The 16,471-nt window shown below is 39.2% G+C and overlaps 1 protein-coding gene and 1 long non-coding RNA gene across 2 annotated transcripts; one reads left to right on the top strand and one right to left on the bottom strand.

Annotated features, from left to right (window-relative positions):
- The first annotated feature begins 7,193 nt into the window (after positions 1 to 7,193).
- On the top strand, positions 7,194 to 11,047 carry LOC310715783 (nicotinamide N-methyltransferase-like). Its single transcript, XM_083522481.1, has 3 exons — positions 7,194 to 7,583; positions 7,703 to 7,910; positions 9,550 to 11,047. Exons 1-3 carry the CDS (start codon positions 7,424 to 7,426, stop codon positions 9,980 to 9,982), a joined length of 801 nt encoding a protein of 266 aa, XP_083378607.1. The 5' UTR covers positions 7,194 to 7,423; the 3' UTR covers positions 9,983 to 11,047.
- LOC310715828 lies at positions 10,851 to 11,328 on the bottom strand. Its single transcript, XR_014530403.1, has 2 exons — positions 11,092 to 11,328; positions 10,851 to 11,006 (listed from the first exon to the last, which is right to left on the bottom strand). It is a non-coding gene; the product is annotated as an uncharacterized lncRNA (long non-coding RNA).
- Positions 11,329 to 16,471: the final 5,143 nt, after the last annotated feature.

A 16,471-nucleotide genomic window follows, 5' to 3' on the forward strand; every position in this document is an offset into this window, starting at 1 on the left:
CATTTTTCGTGTTCAACACATTTATAATATATACATGTTGATTTAAATGTTTTTTTTTTTTTAAATAGGCTTGATTTGACCCATCCACTGTTCTAGCACATAACAGTGGCCAGTGTTATTGAGGTATTTTGTCTCAACCATGCACTTTGCACACATTTGGAACAGACATAGTGTGTACTTACTTGGCTATAACAAATATAGTGTGCTATTAATACTCCATGTACTAGCAGTTATAAAACTGGCTTTAGACTGTGAAAGGTTTAATATATCTTTAATTAGTGAGCAATTGAGCAGAAATGTTGCGTAAGCACATACCAAAATTTGAACAAACAATTTGCGATTTTATAATTGCTGTGTAAACTATTTCAGTGCAGTGATATAAAGTGATCTGTTTATGTGATGCTACGTAACTAATGTAAAGATAAACATTGTAAGTAATTATGTAAGACTGTGTGCTACATGGTACAAGTGCATCATGCATGGTCTAAGATTATAGTGCACAGTGAAGGATTTTTTTTTGTGTGTGTGTGTGTTTTACGTTGGTACAAATTAATAATTTGTAAAAATTTTGCTCTAAATTCCCTCACGTTTAAAACTAAATAAATATTGCTGCAAATTAAAACAATGGACTTGGTTAATGTTCAGTTGTCTTAAAGTCTTTGTTTCAGTTTTTTATATTTAAAACTCTGCAGGAAATCGCATTTTGATATGTATTTGTAGGCAATTGTTATATTGATTTTGTAATGAGGTAACAGAAAATAAATGCATGCATATATATATATATATATATATATATATATATATATATATATATATATATATATATATATACACAGTGAGGAAAGTGAGTATTTAAACACCCTGCTATTTTGCAAGTTCTCCCACTTAGAAATCATGGAGGGGTCTGAAATTGTCATCGTAGGTGCATGTCCACTGTGAGAGACATAATCTAAAAAAAAATATCCAGAAATCACAATGTATGATTTTTTTTACTATTTATTTCAATTTTGTCTCTAGTGTCTTTGGACAGCTCTTTGGTCTTGGCCATGTTAGTAGTTGGATTCTTACTGATTGTATGGGGTGGACAGGTGTCTTTATGCAGCTAATGACCTCAAACAGGTGCATCTAATTTAGGATAATAAATGTAGTGGAGGTGGAGATTTTAAAGGCAGACTAACAGGTCTTTGAGGGTCAGAATTCTAGCTGATAGACAGGTGTTCAAATACTTATTTGCAGCTGTATCATACAAATTAATAGTTTAAAAATCATATATTGTGATTTCAGGATTTTTTTTTTTTAGATTATGTCTCTCACAGTGGACATGCACCTACGATGACAATTTCAGACCCCTCCATGATTTCTAAGGGGGAGAACTTGCAAAATAGCAGTGTGTTCAAATACTTTTTTTCCTCACTGTATATAGATATTTTTCTCACATTTACATGACTATATCTAACATCTATATATCTATATATTTTCTTTATTTGATTTATATATAATAATTGTGCCATGTATTATAACCAATTATAAGTAAACCTACAGGTAAAAATGTCAAACCCATAAAACTAAATTGAATTGTCCCTGAAAGTCCAAATGTAAACATTCTGTGTTACAGTTCTTCAAAAGTAATATTTCAAATGTCTCGGTGTATCTATCCATTCAAATCATATTTCTTTTACAAATGTTAGTAGGCATTGTTGTGAAATATTTTAACAATTCATATGATTTTCTCATTTGCATTTGACTCCTTTAAACACTCTGTTGAAATGGATAAAGTTTACTTTGGTTAAACACTCAATCAGAAATATCCTGTAGATTCCAGTTTCACTTGAAGTAACCCGACTAACATACACTCACTGAACACTTTATTAGAAACAGTATGGTAATACTGGGTACTTCGTTACTGTACTTAAGTAGATTTTTCTGGTATCAGTACTTTACTCCACTATTTATTTTTTAGACAACTTTTTACTTTTACTAATTACATTTTTACACAAATATCTGTACTTTTCACTTCTTACATTTTCAAAACAGACTCGTTACTTTAGTTTTAATCCATTGATTTGGTGAAATTGATTTTGCCGAACAACTGATTTCCTGTTACTGTTCAATCCGCTGGTGTATAAAGTCCTGACTCTCACTCTTTACGAAGATAAGAATCAGCAGGCAGAAGGCAGTAAGAAGTTTGGGGTTGATGTGGATGAGACAGAGGGAGTCAGTGATGTAAACATGACTGAAAACAGACACATTCCTGATCATCATCATCTTTTCTCTGCTTGTGTTCTATATGTGGATCTTCAGCCTGGACACATTCATTAAGTAACAACATTTAAATTAGTTTTGTATTAATATATATATATATATATATATATATATATATATATATATATATATATATATATATATATATATATATATATATATATATGTGTGTGTGTGTGTGTTTGTGTGTGTGTGTGTGTGTGTGTGTATGTATATGAATATTTGGCTGTCAAAATGAAAATTATTTTAAACGGCACAAAATTTTATTAACGCGCTATCAATTCAGCGCACATTTCTGTTTCCCTAAATGTAAATACATAAATAAATAACTAAATAAAAAAAGAGGCGAAATTAAAACCTTTGGTTTTTCCCTCATAATGGCAACACAAACTTAAATTACTGTCTTTAATGATCGTACAGATAAAAACAATACATCATTCAAATCTGTAAAATGTCTATAATTTTATATATATATATATAAGCTTCCTGACTTGACTTGAAAAGGTGCAATCAACAGTGAAGGTGAATGGTGTGTATTTATCCCTGATGAGCAGCCGTAGCGACTGTGGCAAGGAAAAACTCCCTTAGATGTTATGAGAAAGAAACCTTGAGAGGAACCAGACTCAAAAGGGGAACCCATCCTCATTTGGGTGACATCAAGAGTTTGATCATAAATCTTTCAACAATACAGAACACTGGAGAGTGAGAACTAACATGAGTACTGGAGGATAAGATTATAAGTAATGTTCTTCCTACAGTCTTATACAGTCTATATGGTTAGTAGCTCCTAGTTTTATGAGCTTAACATTTGTGATCATCACAGATCCAGCATCAGCTTCTCCACGCCAGAGCCTTTAAACACTCCAGGAGGTCCAATGTTAAAACCACACATGTAGTGGGATCCAATTGGCACTGGTACGTCTCTAGATGGTTCGGGATGTTTGCGAGTTCGGCATCTACTTCTTCAAAGGTCCATATTCTTCATGAGGTGGGAGGTGACTGGAGCTGGCCAAACCTCAGGATGCCTCCGGATGGGGAGGGAAAGAGAAACAGTGGAGAGGAATTAGCATAGCTGCTGTTCATGATATTAACAGCACAAGTTAATAATGTGCATGTGATCAGATGTTCTGGAGCACAAGGTTATGATGTGAGACGTATGTTATGTGTAGGCTTTGCTAAAAAGATATGTTTTTAATCTGCACCTAAACTGGGAGAGTGTGTCTGAACCCCGAACACTGTTAGGAAGACTAATCCAGAGTGTAGGAGCTAAATGTGAAAATGATCTACCGCCTTTAGTGGACTTTGCTATTCTAGGAACTACTAGAAGCCCAGAGTTTTGAGATCTCAGGGAGCGTGACAGATTGTAGCGTGTTAAAAGACTGGAGAGATACATGGAGATAATCCATTTAGTGCTTTATAAGTACATATATATATATATATCACATGCTGTAAATATGATACATGTTTAACACCTCCAAGCTGCCAGTTTTTGGCACCTGAGCAAGCCCTTAACTCACAACTGTTCATTTAGTAAATAAGATCATTAAGAGTCGCTTGGGATAAACACTTCCAACAGGAAGTGGCTATATCTCGCTATCTTTGTCTCTGTGTCTCTTTTAGTAAATGTCTCTGTCTCACTGTATATGTCTCTCTCTTGCTGTCTCTCTATTTGTTTCTCACTCTTTCTAAAGTCTGTGTCTGTGTTTCTTTGTCTTTGTCTCTGTCTTTCCTGCTTATTTACATGTCTAACAAAGTTTTGAAGTAATGCCATTAGCGATCTTTGATGAAAGACTTCCCTGGTTCGATTCTTACCTTTGGTTTCATATTGAACATTATATGAAGTTTTTAAAAACAGAACCATGAAAGGTGTTGGAGATGTAGTTCTTGTACCTGAGTCACTTCTCATAGATTTCGAGTTACTGAGAGAATGAACAGGAAGGAGAAATTTTGACCCTCTAAAATCATGATCTAAGAGAAAACAGTGGTCTCTTAACTATAGAAAACCATGAGTCTAATAAGCAAAACCTTGTTTGCCACCCCTGTGGTAGTGTAGTGGTTAGTGATGCAGTCTCTGCTATCTGACTCACCTGGTTCAATTCCTACCACTTAGCTTTCCTTTAAATTGTTTAAAAAGATTTAATAAAGAACTAAATAGGTCCTAAAAAAAAAAAAAAATCAGGTTCTTGCAGGAGATCCTGTGGCTCAATTGGAAGAGCTTTGCCTCTGTGTTGAGAGGTTGCCGGTTCAAACCCCGGCCAGGGCTCAAAGTTAAGCGTGTGGAAGGTTCCGGTGGCTTTAGTAAGGAAGGTGTCAGAAATGGCTGTGTGGAAGGTTGGCTGTGGGCGGTTTCGGAGGGCGTATCCTGAAGCAGGGGGGCAATATCCGGGCATCTGCCCCCCCAGCGTCTGAGAAGCTGAAAACAGGGGGTTATGAAGCAAAAATGTCCAAAAATGTATCGACTTAGTTTTGCATATATAGGGAAAATTGCTGCCAAAAAACCTATCACCCACACTTTTTCTGAGGCTGTGAAGCAGCAGGTCTTCACAGCCTTTGTTCATAGTCAACCACTCCATTGCTCACCACAGAGTACTTTCCACACAGCTTACCCAGTGCAGGGAGAAGCCAGATTTGAACCAGCAACCTCTGAACTCAGAGGCAAGGCTTTTATCACAAAGCCATCAAGTCCCACAACACACCTTCTTTTTTTGGGGGGTTTATCCTTCGTTTCATGCTCCAAAACAAGAAATTCAGACCAGACAGAAACACAGAAAGCAGGATTCGAACCCTGAACCCCACCAACAGCGAAATACCAGGCTTAACCCACTGAACCATTGGGAAGGACCGGCTGTGCTATTGTTTAGCGGGGTCTATCTTTTCTTTCAAACCATCAACACAAGAATATAATGCTAAAGACAGACATAGCAAGCAAACCCATAACGTGACTAGCAGGGACAAAGCAGGATTCGAAACCTGATTCATACCATTAGCAAGGCACCAGCATTAACCCACTGAACCATCAGGAAGGACAAGCTGGGAAGCTTGTTTAGAGCAGGTCTATCTTTCTTTTTAACCAATCAAAACAAGAATATGAAGATGTAGGAATCAGGAATTTAACCTACCTAATGACTAGCAGACAGAAAGCCAGGTTTGAACCCTGACCACCAACATTAGCAAAGTACCAGCCTTAACCCACTAAGCCATCAGAAAAAAAGAGGATGGGAAGCTTGATTAGAGCAGGTCTATCATTCTTTTCAAACCATCAACACAAGAACTTAACGCTAAAGAAAGATGTAGGAAGCGAATACAGATGTAAGTAGCACAAGTTGAACCCATACTGTAAATAGCAGGAAGAAAGCAGGATTCGAACCCTGATCCTCATCATCAAGTCAAGTCCAGAGGCTTTTATTGTGATTTCTACTATACACAGTGGTACACATTACACAGTAAAAACGAGACAACATTCCTCCAGAACCCTGGTGCTACACTAAACAACAACAAGCTACATAAAGTGCATTGAGTGCAACCTAGTGCAAACAGTGCAGACAAAAAAACAGTACAGACAGACAGTGCAGACAGAAAACACAAGACAACACAAGACAAGACACAAAACCTGAGATAGCACCAACTAGTAAACCTACTGTATACTCTGAATATACAGTACTGTATAAGGAGAAGTGTAAAAACTATACCCGGGACTGAATATAAACAGACACAATGTAGTGCAAAAAACAGCAGCAGTCAAGAGATGCGAAAGACAGCATGTAAACAGTATAGTATAATAACATTATAGTGTAATAAGAAACAGTAAAGGTGCAAAATTTGTTTCATGCCAGCGCAGTAAAAAAGAAGGCATGTAGGACTGGCTTTGAAACCTTATCACCAGCGTGGACTATATTAAGGACCATGTTTAGGCACAAGCCTTAACCCACTGAGCTACCACTGAAGTGCTTTTTTTTTGGTGGAGTTATCTTTCATTAACCAGGAAAATCAAGAAATTCTATCTATCTATCTATCTATCTATCTATCTATCTATCTATCTATCTATCTATCTATCTATCTATCTATCTATCTATCTATCCATCCATCCATCCATCCATCCATCCATCCATCCATCCATCCATCCATCCCTATCTATCTATCTATCTATCTATCTATCTATCTATCTATCTATCTATCTATCTATCTATCTATCTATCTATCTATCTATCTATCTATTTAATATGATGTGAGGTCCAGTTAACAGCTAAAACAGGTAGAAGTAATAACTACTTTTTACTTAAGTACATGTGAGAGCCAAAACTTCTTTACTTTCACTTGAGTAAAAAGGTATAATCAGTACTTCAACTTTTACCCGAGTATTTTGGCTTTGACAAGAGCCAGAGTGTGATGTCTAGACAACTGGGTTTGCATGTCCAATGCAGCAGTTCTTATGAAGTGTTCCCAGTTTTTAAATGGTTCAACGAAGGGCAACTGGTGAACAGGTGATGATCACGTCGTCCAAGGTTTAGTGAAGTGCATGTGGGGCCTGAAGGCCAGTCCCACAGAAGAACACAGTTTTCTGGACATGAGGCTGTGTAGATGAAGAATGTCAATCATCATAAAAATGTACAATGGGCATGTGATTTATTGAGCACTTTTCCATTCAGCAATCGAAGAAGGAAACCTTTTCTGAAGGTGTGATGAATTATGATTTTTTTTTTTACTGCAGTTGGGTGTGTCTGGGTGTGTGTGGGTGTGTGTGTAAGTCATTTATGAGAATTGTGAGAAAGATGCTCTGGGCAATGTTCTACTGGGAAACTGTTGGTCCCCTCATACATAATGAAACTGTTTCAGTCCACATATACATCTTTAAATCAACAGTTTTTCCTAATGGACGTGAACTCTTTCAGAACCCCTGCAGAAATTGCACAGGAATGGTTTGAGGAACTTCTTGACCTGAAGTCCAAGGCACATCATCCGAGCACATCATCCGTGTCTTGATGGGTCAGAGCTGTTTTGGTAACACAAGAGAAACTTTAAAATATGATGCAATGGATTTAATGAGAAGGACATACAAAGAAAACGTTGCAAAATGATTTAGGTTTCGTTTTCGTTTTTACTTCACTCTGAAGAATTGTTTGAACCAGCGAGTCCTTCACTGCTTACTGGAAGAGTTTTCATCATGGCCCAGAGCTCTCATTTCACCGAGGCTGATTACTATCAGGAGCATTTTGACTCGAGAGCCTACGTGAATAGTTTTTATTGTCGCCCAGAAGGTCACGATGACGAGAAGAGTTATCTTACGTGCATTTTGGGTTGCCTGAGCAAAACTTTTTCATCCGGTAAGATCCTTATGATTTTTTATTAAAAAAAATTTTCAAAGCTCTACTGAATTGTTCAGTGTTTGTACATTAGTGACTCATTCATTCTGATTCACGTGTGTCGCGCGCTCACGTCTCAGGTCGGTACAGAGGTCGCAGGTTGATTGAAGTGGGAAGCGGACCGACGCTGCACACCGTAATCAGCGCGTGCGAGTACTTCGACGAGATCGTGCTGTCTGATTATACAGACAGGAATCGAGAAGAACTCGAGAAATGGCTAAGGAACGAGGATGGATGCTTCGACTGGAAGCCAATCTTTGAATATTTCTGTGCAAAGGATGGAAGCAGGTGAGAGTTAAATCAATAAAAGTAAATGCATGCACCATTTCAGATCAATGAATTTTCAATGTGCAATTCACTGGTATTCTTGAGATCAAGATGCTGATGAGCATGCACACCAGCATACCCTAGAGCAGGGGTCACCAACATGATTAAAACAAACATCATGACTTTTTGAAAGAAATTCTGTATCCGTGGCCTACTAAAAGTTACAATAACATGCAAACCCTGCCATTTATATTAGATTTATGCTATTGATTTTGAGACTTGCCCAAACAAAAGGATGTTAATATTCCAAACTGCACTCCTGTAAGGTGATGGTAAGGCTTAAAGGAAAATTTGAATACAAAATTTGTTTCAAAAAGTCATGATGTTTGTTTCATAACCTTAGATGATAGTCTTGAGGAAGTCTACCGATCTCTGTGTAATTGTACAAACTCTTTGCCGAGATTCAATGTCACTTCCTATTCTGCTTTGCAGTCGAATTCTTTAAACCGTCAAAAGCAATGTTTGGATTATCTGCAGGAGGAGAAGCAAAAAAAACTTTGATAAACACCAAGAAAGCAGAAAATCAATTGATGTCTAATAGGTGCACAAGTAGCATTGAACTCAAATCACCAAGAAATCCAAAGTTGTTTGGTTTTGAAATTTATAATTAATGGTTCAGTATTTATGATCATAAAACCAGGCTCAAATTTGAACTTGATTAAATGCACATGGTCCAAATTTAGTCAGGACACTCCTTAGACCTATATAGTGCATAGAGTAATATAGGAACGGAAATAATGCAGACTCTATACAATATAAACAGTACTCAGCTTTCAGGTTAAAATGTCACAATTCAGATGGAGTATTGTTTTCCAATTGTTACTGACTGACAATTACAATAAAGACACTCAAGCACAAATGAGTGAAGTCCAAATATTCTGCATGATTGCCACTTTAATGTTTATTACATTAATTTACCCTCACGGATAATGGACACCCAATATGCCCAGTTCAGAATGGTCAGTGGTGTACACTCATTTGTAATTTCCATGGCTTTCAAAACAATAACCTAAATAAAACTTGTGGCTTTTTAACTACTTGTACCACAACTCATGAACACTAATTAAAAGGTTATTAAATCCAATTTATTTTAATCTTACTTAATTCAATCTTGTTTAATTTAAGTAAATAAGATTTAAAAAGTGTTTAATCACCCTTGTAAAAGTAAACCTCACTAAATAAGGGAACATCTTGCCTCCACAATTAAAAAATTACTTCTCAAACTAACAATATACTAATTAAATTAATAAAAATGTATATAATGTATATAAAAAAAATTACTTATTATAATAAACTAGTTCTAAGAAATAGGAGGGTTCCCTGGTGGTTTAGTGTTTAGGATGCGGCGCTCTCACTGCTGCGGCCTGGGTTCGATTCCCGGTCAGGAAACCAACCCCAGCCACTTTCAGTGCCGGTCCCAAGCCCGGATAAATTGGGGAGGGTTGCGTTAGGAAGGGCATCGTGCCAAAAACGTGCCAAATCAAACATGCGGAGAATCCTCTGTGGCGACCCCTGACAGGAGAAGCCGAAAGAAAGTTAGTTCTAAGAAATAGGAGGATTATGATGAACACTGTATAAAAAATGTCCACTCTTTCCCCAGCTCATCTGATTTGGAAGTGAAACTGAGACAGAGAGTGAAACAAGTGCTAAAATGTAACGTCCTCGCAGAAAACCCTTTCCACCCAGAGTGTGTTGAACCAGCAGATTGCGTAATAACATCCCTGTGTCTCGAGGCGGCGTGTAAAGACCATCAGTCGTACAGAGATGCAGTCGGTAGAGTGGCAAAGCTGCTTCGTCCAGGTGGAGCTCTGGTGATGATTGGGGTTTTAGGAGAAACCTTCTACTCTGTTGATAAAATCCGCTTCTCCTGCCTCCCTCTGAGCAAAGCGAATATTGAAGATGTTCTACGAAACTTAGATGTCACTGTGCAGGAATTTAAAATATTTCCAGCAGAAGATCGTGAAAACAACAAAATTTCCGACTTCGAAGCTTTTTTCTTTCTGGTAGCTCTGAAGTCTACAAAGGCGATATAGGCATGTGATCATAGGCTTGCAGGTTATAAAACATACTGCATTGCTTAACACAAATAATGTCAACTCAGATACTATGAAAATATACATTTAATTATAAGTATATAAAATTAAACCCTTAATCTTTTAGCTTTAAGTAGTGAAATGATAGATTTTTAGTAAGCTTAAATGATGGCACTTGACCAGCATATAATTAACATATATAAGTATGTAAATAGCTCAGTTATTAGCTCATTATTTCCATAAAAATGTTTCTTTTTTTTTTACTTGAAAGAAGCAAGCAAATCCTGTGTTTACTGCACTGAAATTAATGATGTGTAATGATGCTAAGGTGTGCTGAACTGTACATTCAGGTAAAAATTTTGATAAGAAAAAAAAATAATTATCCACTCAATAGTTACAAGTACAGAATAACTAATCTACATATTATTAACATAATGTTTAATAAGATAATTCATTACTTGTAAACAGCAATTTACACTAACCATTAGTCACCGGATCCGGGGCCTATGTGAATATTCGCACATTCATTCCTGCACACTGGAAAAGTTCTGGAGTTCTGGCTGGGATTTACATTTATAGTTAGTTAGCTGAATATGTGTAGAGCAAAACTGATGGAGATATTATGGCTTTTAATAAACACTAATCAAGCATTGAGCTACCGTGTGATGTGATGGCAGCTCTAGTAAAGAGCAATTCCTGCTTCTCAGCTCCACAATATATATAAAATATTTAATAACATGCCTAGTCTGTAGTCATTTAATATGCTGTAATTTGTAACCATGAAATATAACATGTTGTTCAAGCTGATCAACTAGAAATAAGACAAAAATGTTTATAAGATCTATTGCACGTTTTGCATGTTTTTGCATGTTTTTATTTTTCTGCTTGCAGTTTTTATAAAAAATGAATGAAAGTTAAAGCTGAATTTTTGGTAAAATGTGATTAATATGATGTAAAAAGACGATCAGTCACATTGTTTTTATAACATTTACATAATGCAATATCTAACATTTAATAATGCACACTCTTGTAATAATTAATAAAAATAAATAAATAAAACAAAAACTTCCTCAAAATGCTGGTGTTTTTCTGCTTTTGTGAATTACAACGATCAAACACAATCACCTTTTTTGTTTGTTCGTAGAACCTTTTAACTGTTGATACCACAGCTAGAAATGTGCATAAATTATACCATTGTTTAAACCTGGGGTGGACAATTGTTTTTCATTTAACAGGGTAAATTTAAATAATTCTCAGATATTTCTTACAAGACTATAATTTCAGTATTGTCCAAATCAACGAGCATAGTCACTAGGGTAGTTCAGGAACACAAACCAAGAAGTACACTACCCTACATCCACATGATGTAAAAACACTTCTAAATGAATGTTGAGATGAATGAATTGACTTTGTCCCCTTTTTAATTATGTCTTCTTTGTCTTAGTTAGCAAAGCATCGCACAAACACACATATACCCATCCAAGGACACATAAAACTTCAAGATAGAATACAATTAAATGGTCAGTAAGTGGATGTATGATGAACCAGTGACGGAATACAAAGTACACAATGAAAAGTGGAATTGTTATAGTAGATCTCATAAATGCACATAAGGATTTTGGCACTTCAACTGCAATTATGTATGATGTTACGGGTACCGGGTTGTGGCACCTGTAGACAGCTGTAAAAAAACTAAAAAGTGGAGAACAAAAGGATGACACAGAAACTGTGGCTTGCCTTCATTACATTTTTCTCAGTTATGAGAGAAATTTCCGGCGATGCATAGGCAAACTAGTCCCATTGCGGGACAATCTTGAAAAAAAAGATTGTATATTAAAAATAAACTACATAAAAACCAACTAATACACAATGTGGGCACACCTTCGTGGGCATCACACGCTCCCTGACAAAATGGCTCCTGGCATCCCTTTAAACATATTAACCAAACATCTTAAACTGTACTTGAATCATAAACATATAAACGTGTATGGGAATAAGTGAGCAGAAACTGAGTTAAGATAAGTGTGTGACTGTGTTGATGGTTCACCTAATGTTTCATAGGTGAGAAACTTGCCTGCCTTTCACGTGTCGACCTTCTTAGTTCTGGTGGTCTTGCTCAACAAGATGGGTTAGGGGTCGGCTTTCGGTGATGGGCTCCACATACTGGTTGCCTTCATTTTCTTTCATAGGTCTAGTAAGATTATGTAGGACCTTATTAGTGCCTGGGGTAGTTTCACTTTCTGAAGGTGCCAGGATAAAGCTTGGTGAATACTCAGGTACAGTATAAGGTGTGCTACATACAGGTTCTGGAGCTGCACAGAGGTTCCTCTGAGGCGAGGTAGATTTCTCAGGATGAGTAGGAGGCCCTGCCTCCTGTCTCACTGAAGGGGTTCTCAACCAATACCCTGGGTTGTAATCATCATCTGAATCCGAGTTATCATCCTCATTGGTGCCCATTTGTGTGGCTGTTTGATCCCCTTGTCTTACTGTGCAATGATTCTTTCCAGTGATAGGTCTGGTATGAGGTACGGTGATGTTGAGGGGTAAGTCGTTCACCAGCAACAAGAGATTGCGATGCAACGTACGGGTTCTTTCCTGGTCCCCAGTCTCAGGACAGACAATCTAAACAGGATTGTTGGCCAATTGTTGTTTAACACTGTAGACAGTCTTCTCCCAATAGGGTCTTAACTTGCCTGGGCCCCCACGTTCACTGAGATTCCTAACCAGAACCCAATCATCTGGTTGTTAAACCACTTCTTTTGCTTTTCTGTCATAAATGACCTTTCCTCTTGCACTGGACTTCCTGCTGTTTTCACTGGCAATCCGGTAGGCTTCTGACATTCTTTTGACCCATTTTTCGGCATAGCCTCTAGGTGAATATGACTCCTTGTCTTCAGATAACCCAAAGAGTAAGTCAACTGGGAGATGTGGATGACGGCCATAAAGGAGGAAAAAAGGGTGAATAGCCAGTTGATTCATGTCTGGTGCAATTATATGCGTATATAACATGTGGGAGGTGATCCTTTCACCGCAGTTTCTCACTTTCAGTCAGTGTCCTCAACATCTGGATTATGATACGGCGTTGTACTGGAGTGGGCTACTCCCGACAGTTGCTGTAACGGTTGGAACAGTTTATTCTTGAACTCACGACCTTGGTCATGATGCAGTTTGGCGGTGTGTACCCAAACCAGGGTACAAAGTTGCTAAACAGGCGTTTGGCCGCAGTCTTACCGCTCTTGTTCTTTGTGGGATACGCCTGTGCGAATCTGGTGAAATGATCAAGCACTACTAGAATGTACTCATAATCTCCACTGCTGGCTTCCAAATGCAAGTAGTCAATGCACACAAGCTCTAAAGGGAAACTGGATGTGATGCTGCCCATTGGTGCACGGATCTGGGTAGTAGGTTTCTTGGCCTTAATACATGGACATTTTCGGGTGACATAGTCCTCTATTTCTTTGCCATAAAGGGCCAGTAGAATCTCTCCCTAGCAAGGTGAAGGACTCTTTCTGTGCCCACATGTCCCATCTCATTGTGCAGATATTTCAGAGCAAGCACCCTATATTTGCAGGGGAGGACCAACTGCTTCTGTTCCTTAGTTCATCAGTAAAGGAGATCATTTTCCAAATACAGCCTACTCCATTCATGAAGCAGCTTTTGAGCCGCTCCTCTCACTGTTTTTCGGATTGCTTCCGTCAATTTAGTGCCAGACAGTTTTAACTCCCTTATCTGGTTTATGGCTTTATCCTCTTGCTGGGCCCTCACAAGATCCTCATGGTTGATGGGCAGTATGTTGGAGTGAGGCTGTTGGAGCAGTTCAGAGGAGGTCATATTAAGTGCTGCCACCCAGGCTACGTCCTTGCTCTTAGCTGCCTGACTCCCATCCCATGTTGCACGCACTGCCTCATCTGTGACTTCCCGAGTGCAAGTCATCCCATATGTCTCTATATCCAGAGGCAGGCGGGACAAAGTGTCTGCATCTACATTTGACTTCCCGGGCCTGTATTTAATATCAAATCTAAAATCAGAAAGCTCACCAACCCACCCGTGACCAACCCCATTGAGTTTTACCGTCCCCAGGACATAAGTCAGCAGATTATTATCTGTATAGACAGTAAAGTGTGGAGCATAGTATAAGTAATCGTGGAACTTCTCATACACTGCCCATTTCAGTCTAAGTAAATACAGTTTCCTACTGTGCAGATGGTAATTGCTTTCTGCTGGTGTGAGTGTTTTTGACCCATATCCTATGACTCTCAGTCTGCTATTCTGGCGCTGGTATAGGACTGCTCCAAGGCCTCGGTCTGAAGCATCGGTATGTAGGGTGAAAGGCAAGTGGAAATCAGGGTATGTCAAAACAGGTGGACTTGTCAAGAGAGTGTTCTAATCCCCTCGGCTGACACAAGACGGCCCACATACCTGACTTCTTGTTTGAATAGCTCGCATTTCTCTGGCCTTAATTTTACTCTGTGGCGCTGGAGAGCCTGTAGAACTCTGCGGAGCGCCTCAACATGTTCATCGAATATCTTTGCATAGCAGAGCACATCGTCAAGATATGGGATGCAGCACTCGTCTCTGAGAGGCCCAAGCATTTCTTCCATGCTTCGCTGGAATGCTGCAGGGGCATTCGACAGTCCAAATGGGACACCGACCCATTCATAAAGTCCCCAAGGAGTGATAAAGGCAGTGAAATAGCGGGAATCTTCAGCAACAAAACCCTGGTGATAGGCTTTGACCTGGTCCAATATGCTAAACCAGGTATTGCAACAAGGGTGTCTGTCAGGTCCTGTATCCTAGGTAGAGGATGTCGGTCAGGGACAGTCTTCTTGTTCAGGAGGCGATAATCAATGCACAGCCTCAAGCTTTCATCTTTTTTTCCTGACGCAGACAACTGGAGCAGCATACGGGGACTTGGATTTAACTATCCAGCCTCTGAGCAACAGTTCCTGTATGTACTCTTTCACCTCTTTAAAGAGTGACTTAGAGACTGAAGAGTAAGTCCTTTGCACGGGTATTGTATCCTTAAGTGTGATCGACATCTGTAGGCTTGGTATGTATCCAATATCGTTTTCGCCTTGTGCGAAAGCGCCAGCTTCTACACGAAGCATTTCACTGACCACTAACCTTTTTTCCTCGTTAAGATGTCTAAGGTCAACATTAGGTTGCCATGGAGGTGGGCTGGGGCTTCTTCTTCTTCCGGCTGCTCCCATTAGGGGTCGCCACAGCGGATCATCCGTCTCCATACCATCCTGTCCTCTACATCTGCCTCTTCACACCAACTACCTGCATGTCTTCCCTCACCACATCCATAAACCTCCTCCTTGGCCTTCCTCTTTTCCCCCTACCTGGTGGCTCCATCCTCAGCATTCTTCTACCAATATAATTCATGTCCCTCCTTTGCACATGTCCAAACCATCTCAATCTTGCCTCCCTCACCTTGTCACCAAAACATCCTACATGCGCTGTCCCACTAATAAACTCATTTCTAATCTTGTCCATCCTCGTAACTCCCAAAGAAAACCTTAACATCTTCAGCTCTGCCACCTCCAGCTCCATCTCCTGTCTTTTACTCAATGCCACTGTCTCTAATCCATACAACATTGCAGGTCTCACCACAGTTCTATAAACTTTCCCTTTCATTCTTGCAGATACCCTACTATCACAAATCACTCCTGCCACTCTTCTCCACCTACACCACCCTGCCTGCACTCTTTTCTTTACTTCTCTAACACACTCTCCATTACTTTGCACTGTTGTACCTAACCTCCTCCACCTTTTCCAGCTCTTCTCCTTGCAACCTCATCACTCCACTGCTCTCCCTCTCATTCACACACATGTACTCTGTCTTACTCCTACTGACTCTCATTCCCCTTCTCTTCAACGCATATCTCCACCTCTCCAGGCTCTTCTCAACCTGCTCCCTACTCTCACCACAAATGACAATATCATCCGCAAACATCATAGTCCAGGGAGACTCCTGTCTGACCTCGTCCGTCAACCTGTCCATCACCACTGCAAACAGGAAAGGGCTCAGGGCCGATCCTTGATGCAGTCCAACCTTCACCCTGAACCAGTCTGTCGTACCTACTGCACACTTCACTGGCGTCACACTGTCCTCATACATGTCCTGCACCACATACTTCTCTGACACACCATACAATACCACAACTCCTCTCTTGGCACTCTGTTGTACGCTTTCTCTAAATCCACAAATACACAATGCAATTCCTTCTCTCCTTCTCTATACTTCTCCATCAACATCCTCAAAGCAAATAAGGCATCTGTGCCGTCTTCCTCGGCATGAAACCATACTGTTGCTCACAGATTGTCACCTCTTTTCTCAGCCTGGCTTCCACTACTCTTTCCCATAACTTCATGGTGTGACTGATCAACTTAATTCCCCTGTAGTTACTGCAAGACTGCACATCTCCTTTATGCTTGAAGATCGGTACCAGCACACTTCTTCTCCATTCCTCAGGCATCTTCTCA

Source organism: Silurus aristotelis, assembly GCF_946808225.1.
Source record: "Silurus aristotelis genome assembly, chromosome: 20".
Lineage (NCBI taxonomy): Eukaryota > Metazoa > Chordata > Actinopteri > Siluriformes > Siluridae > Silurus > Silurus aristotelis.